The sequence below is a fragment of the Carlito syrichta genome, unplaced genomic scaffold (assembly GCF_000164805.1).
Source record: "Carlito syrichta isolate Samal-C Ts95f unplaced genomic scaffold, Tarsius_syrichta-2.0.1 Scaffold307934, whole genome shotgun sequence".
Classification (NCBI taxonomy): Eukaryota; Metazoa; Chordata; class Mammalia; order Primates; family Tarsiidae; genus Carlito; species Carlito syrichta.
The window spans coordinates 657965-669813 of NW_007252030.1; the positions used below are offsets into that span (position 1 = coordinate 657965).

At 49.1% G+C, this 11849-nt stretch overlaps 1 protein-coding gene across 1 annotated transcript in view; it reads right to left on the reverse strand.

Annotated features, from left to right (window-relative positions):
- Window positions 1–566: 566 nt before the first annotated feature.
- Window positions 567–11849, reverse strand: part of MFSD14A (major facilitator superfamily domain containing 14A) — a 28736-nt gene continuing 17453 nt past the window's right edge. The window contains exons 5-11 of the mRNA XM_008064713.2: window positions 11113–11331; window positions 10728–10841; window positions 9653–9724; window positions 5756–5868; window positions 3838–3935; window positions 2700–2863; window positions 567–1876 (exon numbers count right to left, since the gene is read on the reverse strand). Of these exons, the coding sequence (XP_008062904.1) occupies window positions 1670–1876; window positions 2700–2863; window positions 3838–3935; window positions 5756–5868; window positions 9653–9724; window positions 10728–10841; window positions 11113–11331 (987 nt within the window). The 3' untranslated portion in view covers window positions 567–1669. The remainder of the gene's footprint in view (window positions 1877–2699; window positions 2864–3837; window positions 3936–5755; window positions 5869–9652; window positions 9725–10727; window positions 10842–11112; window positions 11332–11849) is intronic.

The window sequence follows — 11849 nt, forward strand, 5'->3', positions numbered from 1 at the left end:
CCCGCGGGCTCAGGCCATCCACTCACCTCAGCCTCCCAAAGCGCGGGATTACAGGCTGGGCCACCGAGCCCGGCTTGCGCTTGCCTTCCTAATTGGCATCAGCATCATCCTTTGCACACACAGACAACTGAGAACCTTCCAACAGGTGGAGGAAGAGCATTCTGATATCAGCTTGCTCAAGTTTGTTTTGTATTAAATACACATGTAACAGACTTCCAAGTGTGTCAGTTCTTTGTTCTACCTCTTAACATTGTTTTACAGTGTAAAATTGTACATGTGTTAATAAAATGTTGCATTTAATGTTATTTTTGTAAACTGAGCTTTGGTAATAAAGCATTAAAATTATTTTTGGAGTATGACATGTAAAAGTATATAAAGAAACAGGATTGATTTCCAGTTAATTTGCATACTTTCTTTCCTCATTTTCCTACAAGCATATTTTTTAGTGCGGGAGAAGAAATAGATTCAGAGAGAGAAGGACTACCTTTGATTTGTTCCTATAAAAATGATTATGGTACCAAAGGCCAAACAGGCCCACAGGGACTCACAGATCAAGGCTTTTTTTTAAAAAAAATCATTAAAATATTTAATTTTATTAACAGAATATTTACATTTCTTTTAAGACCTTATTTAACCATAGTGAGTGTTCCAAGTTTAAAAAGCATTAAGCAATAACCACACACAAGATGAAAACAGTGTAAACTATACAATACTTTATGTACAATTTTTACAAAGTAACACTTTTTTAAATAATATAACTGGACACAAAAATATACACTTTAGAGAAATTCACATCAGTAATTGTATAAAGCTCTCCTCTAGGGTCCTGAAAATGTAGGACAGACATTAGCTCTGTAAATAAGTGTTACTGTGACAGTCCTGAAAGGCCACTATATATATTTATCTACATGTAGAGATCACATTGACGTTTCAAGGCTACCAGCTGTACTATGTAATCGTTAGGTGATGTGTTCAAGTGTTGAGGTTCTTATGATTATGCAAACATCAAAAGAATAGTGGTATCAGAAGTAGCTGGGGAACAACTTTGAGCCAGCAGTTAGATTTACAGGCTGTCAACACCCGATTTAAACTCTAAATGGCTGACATCTTCACTTCAAAAACAGTAGTGAATAATGTTTAAAATAAAATTACAACAAACAAGCTGGAAACATGATTCCGATTCAGTACAATTTTCTTAAGAGTTTTTTTTTTAAAGCAAGCAATTCATTACCATTTCTTACTTTAGTGCATCTGCGTTAAGGCTTTGAATTATTTGACCCAAGATTTTACAATATTAAAATCCGACTCAAGATTTTACAATGTTAAACAAGTCCACAACCAAACCACCCGCTTCTGTCTCACTGAGTCAGCACGAAGAGAGTTAAAGCTCAACACCTTGAGGAAATGGGAGCAGACATGACTAAGAGCTAACAAGTTACAGACATAGCTTTTAATAAAAAGATGTGTAATAAAACAAACAGCTTAGTGGCAAGAAACTGGTGCTAATAAACAAAAGGTTTCTCTGCAAAAGAAATTGTAACATCTTTGGAAAACTGTCCGGTCCCTTCTCATCCGCAGAGCTCGTGCAGCGGCTCTTATGAAGCCAACCTTGATGTCCACTGTGGACACAGGCTGAGGTGCATCCAGCCCGGAGTGGTCCCGACTGGCCTCACACATTGGTGTCCTGGAGTAAAGGTTCTTTGGCCTCTCCTGGTGCCTGTGTGCTGTGAGGGTGGCTATGACCGCCGCAGTGCTTCCTCCAGCCACTGGACCTCAAGCTCAGGTTGGTGTGTTCTGGAATGAACAAGGCAACGAGCAGGGCCAGCAGCACTGAGCAGGCTCCAAACAGGAATGGGGGGCCAGGGATGATGGAGTTCTGGGGAGGAAGGAGAGTGTCAGACACACTTCGTGCTCAAGAAAAATCCCATCTCGTAGCTGACTGCTGTGAATTCCCGGCAGGTGCTGAGGGACAGTCACACTTTCCACATAGCATTCTGGGGACAGCAACTGGCAACACATGGCAACACAGCTCATGCAAAAACAAACATACTGTCACTTTCGGCACAAAATCTGAACATATTTCATGGACCTTTCCTTAATTTGCTGGTCCACAAGGAAATGTTTATAGGCAGATCTCAAAAGTCAAGCTGCGTACAGTATTGCTACAGAGAAGAATCAATGATCATTTCGTTTCACAAAGGCTTGTTTGACAAAGTGAGAAAAACACAAGCTATCATCGAAAGAGATCTTTGTTTGAGCCCCAAGTTACATTTATTCTTCACAAAAACTCACATTGCCAGTTTTGTGTGCAGCCCATAACATTCATTCTTTATTTAAAAGTAGCCTTAGTGAGTTAGCACGCTGCTAAATAAGCCAGGAAGCTTCCGAGCTGTTTGTACTGGCTACAAGGATCAGTGTCATTTGGCATTAATATTTCCTGTGGTGGAGGGGCAGGGGAAAGCACAGCCAGCAAGCACAGCTTTCACCAGCACATAGCTGCCTTCTCTGTGGAAGGTGGGCTCAGCCCAGGGAAGAGCCACAGCAGAGGTCTCATAGGGAAGACAAGTAGCAGTGTAGGGAGATCTGCCATCAGGTGTAATTTGACAAACTAGACAGCTGAAATAATTTTTCATTCTCAAGGGGGGGTAGTTATGCACAGCTGGTTTCATGAGGACGTACACACTGGGAATGTGAGGTACCTGTTCAAAGTGGTGCTGTGGGCTTGTGTTTGTCCCCAAGTCTGTTCCTGTCATGGGCAGTTCTTTCAGTTCCACATGGAATATGTAAAAAATGAAGCCATAGAGGGCTGGTCCCAGACCGTTGCACAGTCCTCGGATTCCTGTGATCATTCCTTGAACAACACCTACGTCGGGTAAGCAAGTTATCACTTGGTAAATCACTTGATCTGCAATCAAGGCTTTTATCAGCCATGAGCAACTCAGAGCAGGGCTGTTAGAACCCAGAGCCAGCAGCCTCCAGAGCGTGGTAAGCTGCTCCTGCAAGGGCCTGTATTTAGGACAACATAGAAGCAGGTGGGCAGAGCCCTTCATTCCCTGACTCCAGCCTTGAAAAATGCTCAGTCGTGAGTTCACAAGCAAGCACGAATGTCCCAAGCTCTGCCCCAGGCAGCTCCTCCTTTTGGTAAAGACTACCCTCTTTCATGGAACCTGCTATTACTCTCTGGGATGTCTCTCCAATTCCCAGTGTGACACTGGCCACAAGCTCCTCCCTCCTCACGTGCCAAGGAGGTGACACTGCCACCCTTCTGCAACACCCCTAAACTCTCTTTACAGCAGATAAGACATATCCTTTGCAAAGAATTATTCTCAACTGTCAGCGTTCCAGAAATTGTCTCCACCACAAAAGCATAAAACAATAAACGTAACTAAAACCACAGGATTTTCTGAAAATCAGACACAAGGTCTTGTTGTCCAGGCTGGCTCCTAGGCTTCAGCCATCTTCCTGCCTCCCTCTCCCACGTAGCTGGGATTGCGGTGTGTGCCACCGCACCTGGCTAAGACCGTAAGATTTTTTAAAAAGGTGCATAACACGCGCCAACTATCTGGCAAGAGGCAGCGAACAATAACTTCAGTGAATGTAAAGTGGCCAACCTTCCTCACTACCTTTTGTGGCAAAACGGACAAGGCCACACAGTCAAAGAGAGATGAGGGGATGACCACCTGAGGAGACCACCCAGGAGCTCCCACTTAGACCGCAAGTGTCCTACAGCGCTCTACCCTGAAGACACGGGGTGTCTGTGTTTGGGAGACAGACAGAGGAAGCAAGGCTGGGATGCTCTGTGCTTCTGAGCAGCCCCTGCGGGCTCCACCAGCTCACCCTGTTGGTCGGCGTCGGCAGTTCGCGACACGAGCGCACTGACAGCAGGGAAGGTGATGCTGGACATGGCCGCCACCGCCCCTGCGGCCCACATCATCCTGCAAGCAGAGCAGAGAACAAGATTGGTCATGGCTCCTCCCCACCACACTTGCATGCCAGGCTCGTCTTTATGATCAGGCACGTTCCTGTATCTGACCCGCTCCCTCCTCCCGGGGAATGGGCAGAGCCCCACCCTGTTGAGAAAGCCAGCCGCCATGCCCAAGAGCCGGGGTTCAATGGCATTGGGATATCAAAACGCGAACTGGAGATGAGCAGGCTGTGGCTACTGCATGTGTTGAGAACCGTGCGGAATACGCCAGTGAACGTTTCCCAACATGGACACTAGCAGGCCTTCCAAAAGGTTCCTGTGACTTGCCATCAGTGTAAAAACATCATGTCCCAAACTAACCCTTCAGGTGTCAAGAATAAGTAACTAGGATGCTCCTGGCTTGACGTTTAAAATAAATGCTTTACATAATTTTAATTGTGAGCAACTCTGCAAAAGCTAGGCAGAGAACAAATTGTTCACCAAAACAAGTCGGGTCTTACTCTGCTGTCTGAGCTGAAGTGCAGGGACATGACCACCACTCACCACAGCCTTGACCTCCTGGGCTCAGGGGATCCATTAGCCTCAGCCTCCCAAGTAGCTGGGACTGACTGTAGGCGCCTGTCACCACACCCGGCTGATTTTTTGATTATTTTGTAGAGATGAGGTTTCACTATGTTGCCCAGGCTGGTCTCGAACTTCTGAGCCCAAGCAATTCTCCCACCTTGGCCTCCTAAGGTCCTGGGATTGCAGGTGTGAGCCACCGTGCCCGGCCTCAAAACACGCACTCGGTGCTGTGTCATCCCAGGTCCAGAGCTGAGGTGGCCAGCTGTCTGACCACTAGTGTAAACCCTGGCATCTGGCTCCCCCCACCCCACCTGAGCACAACCAGACTGTCTACATGAGCAGCCTGACACCAGCATCTCTGCCACTCAGCCCTGCAGGAGGCAGCCAGGCAAGAACAGCTGGGACAGCATGAAGCCAGCAGGCACTGGGTCTGCTTCCCTTCTGGTTTTCTCGGTAGGTTTCAACTGAGGACTGTTTGAGTCAGGTTAAAGTGGCAGGTCAGAGGTTCTAAGCAATGCCTGGGAGATTATCTCTACGTAGGAACCCTTCAGGAAGTTTTTTGGGTCCAGGAATAATCACTGGTATTACACAACTTTTTTCTAACCAAAAAACCAAAAAGAGGTCAAATGCTACCTTTCAGAGCCTGGCTGCTACACAATTATGCGTTTTCTTTTGTTTTTTTTTGAGTTGGAGTCTCACTCGGTCGCCCAGACTGGAGTGCAATGGCCGCTCCCGGCTACCACAGCCTCGGCCTGCTGGGCTCCGGCGATCCTTCCGCCTCAGCCTTCCAAGTAACCAGAATTACAGGCATGCGCTACCATGCCCGGCTGATTTTTGATTTATTGTAGAGATGAGGTCTCGCTGCCCAGGCGGGTCTCGAACCCGCGGGTTCAGGCAATCCACTCACCTCAGCCTCCCAAAGGCACGGGATTACAGGCTGAGCCACCGAGCCCGGCAATTACACGTTTTCTAATTACACACAGATCTACATGAAATGCTCCTTAGAGCCAGAAGTTCTGCAATGTCATTTGAAGCATCACTGGCCCCTGGGCTATGAAGGGCCCTTTCCTCCCTGCAGCCACTCCAGGAGAAACATGCACATGGGGAGATCGCATGACACACAAGCACACAAGGGGAGAGCCACATGACATTTTGAAAGAACAAGCATAGCAAGAGACAGGCCACAGTCTCTGCCTCAGTGGAGAAGCAGATAAACAAGCAGATCACACCAAATGAGGAGCGTGGACATCACCATGTTGCACCTACCAAGGCTCTGAGCCGAAGCCGTACCAGGCTAGCTGTAAGATCTGAAATCCCAGGCCCAGCAGAATAGTGTTCTTATTTCCAATTGACCTCATAAGTAAACTCAAGACTATGGTCTGAAAAAAGAAAAAGCAAGATGGTTAATCAAAATAAAGCATCTCTAATGTCTTCCAATCTATAACATAAAAGGACTGTACCCACTTTCCTGCCTTTTGGAGAATTTCCAACAACTGCCCTGAATGTGTATACGTTTATGATTCCCTAAATCGAGACAGTCATTTAAGAGTTCTATCAAATTTATTCACACACATGCAATGAAAAGCAAAGGAAGGCTCTTTCAAGGATTTTTGAGCAATTCTGACTCACCCTTCTCTGACACTTTCCCTTAAACCACAGGGGTGGAGGGCTGATCCCTCAGGCATGGCACTCTTGTGGAAGCATTTACTTCTGCAATCACAGCCCCTGAGAGCTCACCCACAGCCAGTGATCAGCCACGAAGCTTCAAATCAGCTAAGCCCTTATACTCAGAAGTTGGTGTTTTCCAGTCTCATCAGGAAATGTTTTCCATTTGTTTTGTCCCCAGTCAAATAGTACCTACATGAGCCTGTTACTTACTGCTAAGGTAGGAAATCACATGCATCCCATGGCTTGTGGGTGGGTCACTGGCCAATATTATAAAAGTAATCAAACAAGTAGAAGTTACAGGGTTCCAGTGTCTCTTGGTTTTACTATGGAAGAGTTGGAAATGGGCTTCAAGGACTTACGGAACCAGCACTGAGTTGGCCCAAGCTCTGAGGCATGCAGGTGCCTAGGAGGAAGGGGAGCCATCATGCAAAGGTGGTAACCTTTCGGCAGCTACTTCTAGAACACCCCCAGGTGGAGCCCGTTTATCATAAAGCAAGACATGTGTTCTCATTTACTGCTAAATGCAACCCAAGAGGAAGAAGCGTTGCTAAAAACCAGATTTCACCTGTGATGAAAGACCTGCCACTCCAGCCACGGGTCAGGGCAGTGCAGCAGCTGACTGGCAGGCCCCAGCTCAGCAGGGCAGGACTGGCAGCTGTCCTGGGGCATGCCTCTCAGGAGCGCTGTCCAAGGAGGCCAACGTGTCTCAAGCACAGATCACAAACGTGACCCAAATGCTGAGGCACTTCAGTGACCTCAGTCCCTCATTCAGCCCAGCTAGCTAGGGATGGGCCTGGGGTGAGTGTGGGCGTCACCAGCAACTGAGGACTGGCTAGGAGAGCACGAGGGAGAGGAGCGTGTGGAGCGCGAGGCCCAGCTCCTCACGACAGCATGTCTCTGGTGGGTGCATGCTAATGCCTGGGAAGGAATGGGCCTACGGCCACTCAAGGAGAAAGGCCACCAGGCAGCCTGAAGAGGCCTGTCTGGCTCAGCAGGTCCCACCCCTTGGGAGGAGCTGACACCCACAGCTCCACAGACAGCTTCCCAGCCTCAAAAACTCACTACAGAAAAGAGCAGCAGCCTCTCTGCCAGCTTAGGGGTGCAGGATGGGAGGGTGACTCGACCCTGACCTTGTGACCTACACAGAGGTCCCCTGGGCCCACAAACAGCCAGGCAAAGAGGATTGGAAGTCAGCAGGTGAGCTCCACCCTGCAGTACAAATGGGCCAGCTAGGGAGGGGCCCAGAGGCAGGGAATGAGCAGTTGCTCAGTCGACAAGGCTGGGATGGGGCCACACACAGAGACCTGGACACGGCAGGAAAGAGATGCCAGCGGAACAAGCCCTTCTCTGCTGAGTGCTCTTGTGTACGGAGGAGGCCACTGTCTCCGGCCTGGGCCACACACAGTCCACACTGGCAGCTCCTACCCCCATCATGTGGCAACTCACACATCCCATCCAAGCTCACATGAGAGTGCACGCCCCTCCACATGGGCTTCGGGCCAGCCGCTTGCCGCTGTCCTCACCATGACTTCTCACCAGGAACCGGGCTCCTCCAGGCCCAGAGCCTGCAGAACCCAGGCCCTTGCCACTGCTATGGCCACGCCCGCTGCCTGCTCCTTTCAGTCTCGTGCCTCTGGGGTCTCTCCAGCTCAAGTCCAGCCACACTCCTGGGCACGCCCTGGAGATGCTGCCCACGGGGCTGTTGTGCCAGGGGCCTCGCCAAGCAGAGGAGCGCCCGAGAGAGCGCTGCCTCCCTCGGCTGCAGCCCCCACAGTCAGACTGGAACACAGAGCTCAGGAACTCACAGCCAAGGTCTCTCTGTCCACACAGCAAGTGCCAGCCTGTTCTCTTCATCTATACCTTAAAAAACATTCAGCACATCTACTCATAACACATGAAGAACCTCCTTGTGCTGGGCTCGTCCAGAACTGCACGGTCGAAGTAGCCTTTGACACCTCATCCAGCTCTGCTCTTCCCTATCTATGCATTTTCTGGTGTGCGATTTCTTCAGAAGGGCCCCCCCACCAGAAGTATTTTCCTCCAAAGTTGAAGAGCAGTTTTTCCTGATGGCTAAGAATGAACATTTAAATAACATTCAAATGTTTTTGCCAGATCAAGATAAACCGAAGTGATACTCATAACTCTGTGCTGTGGGGGAGGGGGGATAGGAGAGGCATGCTATGGGATTTCAGTTGGAAACTGATCACTAAACCCACCAAAAATTCACAAATGAGATCTGTAGAAGGAATCCTACCCAAGAGACCAAACCATCCAAGAGTCCAATGAAAAGAACGTACAGGCAGGCATGGTGGCATACACCTATAGTCCTCGCTACTTGGGAGGGCAAGGCAGGATTGTCTGAACCCAGGAATTTGAGGCTGCAGTGAGTTATGATTACACACTCCAGTCTGGGTTACAGAAGGAGACAAATGGAATAAAACCAAGTTGCAATTGAGTAGACTGGATGTAAGGTGGGGCAAAGTGCTGTATTGCAGCCCACCCTCAGAGTCTACAAAAAGCAAAGCCACGGAGCAAGACAGGTCAGGGCTTCTTCACAGGAGGGAGGACCGTGGGAGAATTAAAGTCCCTGGAGAAAAAGACCGTTTCTGCAGTGGAACAAAGACAGTCTGGAAGGCAGGATGAAATATCTCCCAAGAAAATCCCAAGTCCTGTGTTGAGTATATATATTCACATCCTACTCATCAAACTGCCGCTGTTGGCAAACTAGTCTTCCAAGACACACTTCTGCACTGCTCCTGTGGCCCTATCTCCTTCCACTCCCCAATTAAGAACCCCCCCGTGGCCCCTCTTGTCCTCTAGTCTCACAATGAGCCCCAGAGCTACACGGGACCTGGCCTCTCGCTGCCCCGGCTCTCTTCCACGTGCCCTTTCCACTGGCACTCTGCTGGTCACCTGCCCCTGCTGACGCTACCTTGGCTTCACTTCTGCACCCACTGTGCAGAGAGCTCTTCCTCCAGATGTGCCCTCACGCCTTTGGGTCTCAGCTCAAGTGTAACCTTGGATCAGCGAGGCCTCCCCAGCCATACCCGACATCCCCTGGCCCCCCGTCCCTCCCTGTACTCCCCACCTCTCTCTTGAGGGCTCACTACCCCTGCGGTGTTCACACAGATGAACCTGGAACATGTCTCCCCCACCAGGCTGCAGACTCCACGCCCGCAGGGATTCAGTGACGTCACCACTAGCCCCAGTGCCTGACACACGGCAGGCGTTCAGTAAATACTACTCAATGCGTGAATAAATAGAATACTTCAGCTTCACACATGCTAGTGTACAGCAATACACAGGCATTTGGGTTCATATATCATATATTGATTAATATTGTCAGTCCCAGAAATCTGATCAATACTAGCTACACTAACAGTATTGAGTCTCTGAACCTACAAACCTCAGACCCCCGACGCTGGTAACCACACCAAGGCACCCCCACTCTGTGGTGTGTCACTCTGTGACACCCTCTTATAAAAAGAAACTCACCTGTGCAATGATGGAGAGGATGCCAAGGACTGCTATAAAGGCGGCAACACTTTCTGGTGAGAATTTCATGATCTAGAAGGTATCCAGAAAAGGTAACATTAATGAATAAAAATGCACAACAAACAACACGCTAATGCAGCTACTGGCACATTCACATTAAATAAATGTAACTCATTTATTTTATTTTGAGCTGGAGTGTCATTCTGTCAGCCAGGTTGGAGTGCAGTAGCACGCTCCTGGCCATCAAAGCCTCAACCTGCTGGGTTCAGGTGATCCTTCCGCATCAGCCTTCCAAGTAGCTGGAACTACAGGTGTGTGCCACCATGCCCAGCTAATTTTTTGATTTATTGTAGAGATGAGGTCTTGCCAAGTTGGCCCAGGCTAGTCTCGAACCTGTGGGCTCAGGAAATCGTCTCACCTTGGCCTCCCAAAGTGCTGGGATTATAGGCATGAGCCACCGCGCCTGGCCTAGTGTAACTCATTTATAGATGAAGAATTCTTCAGAGGAAATGGGACACGTCCTAACATACTAAAAACACTATCAGCTATTTGGAAGGCTGAGGTGGATAAAAACATCCACTTCCATGCAGTAGGTCCGTTACTTGCAACAGACTAAATTGGAGCACTACCAAGTTCTCAGAATCACTTCATGAATAACTATGGCGGCGCACAGTGCTCCTGACAGGTGCTGGGGAAGGCCTGGTCCCTGTCTGCTCAGCGAGTCCCTGCTCTCGTGTTGGCTGGTGGCTCCACTTCTCTATGCTCCAAACCACAAGGTTTTGTTTTGCCGGAGTGGTGAATCAGCTAAGTCATCCCATCACCTCTATAAGCACAAGTAAACTCAGACCACCTGGTGATGGAGAAAAAGGGGTCTCTGGCCTAAGCAGTACATCTTAACACCTCTAAGACCCCATAGACAGGCACAAGGAACACCAGCCACACTGGGCAGGAGGGGGAGGCCAAGAGACCATAAGATGTTCATTTTTAAAGGTGTCCATGTTGGAGTTCCTTCAAGATTCGATATGTTCACTGTGGCAATGCAAGGAAAGCCCACCTCAGTGGAAGAGCATCTTACCTGCCTGAGGTATAGAAAGAAGCTGGAGTACTGGCCGGCCTCGGGCAGGTAAGAGAGGAACACCGTGATGCAGATGAGGAGCACTATGGAATCCTGGCCCACTTTCTTTAAGGACTAGAACAAGAAGCAGACTGAGGTGAAGCTTCCCATTGCCCGCACTGAGCTGCCCTTCACACGCAGGCTCTTCTGGCGGTGCCCACGGACAGCAGGCTGACTTTCCAGTTCATCTCATCCTATCCAGACTATTCCAGAAAGTATTTTTAAAAGTTTTAAAAAAACCCTTTAAAATGCTTTCCCCAAAGAAACAGCCACAACAAAATATGCATGCTGCACGGAATCCTGAGTTCATTGTTCTACCAAGGAGAAGGAAAAAGCCTCATCTTACTGCAAAGGGATCCGCCTGCTCCCAGGAGATGGGCGCTCCCCATGATGCCGGCCGCATCTTCTCAGGCAATGACTCTGGCACAGCCACAAGGATAAAGCAAATATCCAGCAACGCTATGGCTGTAGCTAGGACCACCACCAGGCTGTCCCCATACACACGGCCCAGGTATGCTCCAATTGCAGGACTGGTGACTAAACTGGCCGCAAATGTTGCCGACACCTGCCACAAGAGAGGGACAGACAGGGAGAAGTCAGGCGCCTGCCCACCCCGATGCCACCTCACCTCCTTCCACACCAGGACTTGGGTTCGAGCGTGGGAGGCACCCTCCCTGCCCTTCCCACCTGTGCCACTTACATATGCTCTGCTTTTAGGAAGACAGAGGGATTATAGTTTTGCCTAAAAAATACAAAACAGCCTCAAAGGACAGTGGACTCAAACTTCACGTTGTACAGCCCTTTGTTCAATAAATTCTACTGATAAATTCACAGGTAAACCTTGTTTCAAAAAAGAAAAGCTGTACTAGCTGAGGACAGGCTGGGCCTGGGCACTGTCCAGAGACCCCTCCCTGCCTGCCAGTCAAGTTAGTGCCCAGGAAAGCCTATAAGCCCCGAGCCTCTGGTGAAGGAGTCTCAGATCTCTGCCCTAAGAAACCCCATTTCATTGTGATTTTTCCAATATGAAAATATAAGCCATAGCCAGGCTCGGTGGCTCAGCCTGCTTTGGGAGGCTGAGGTGAG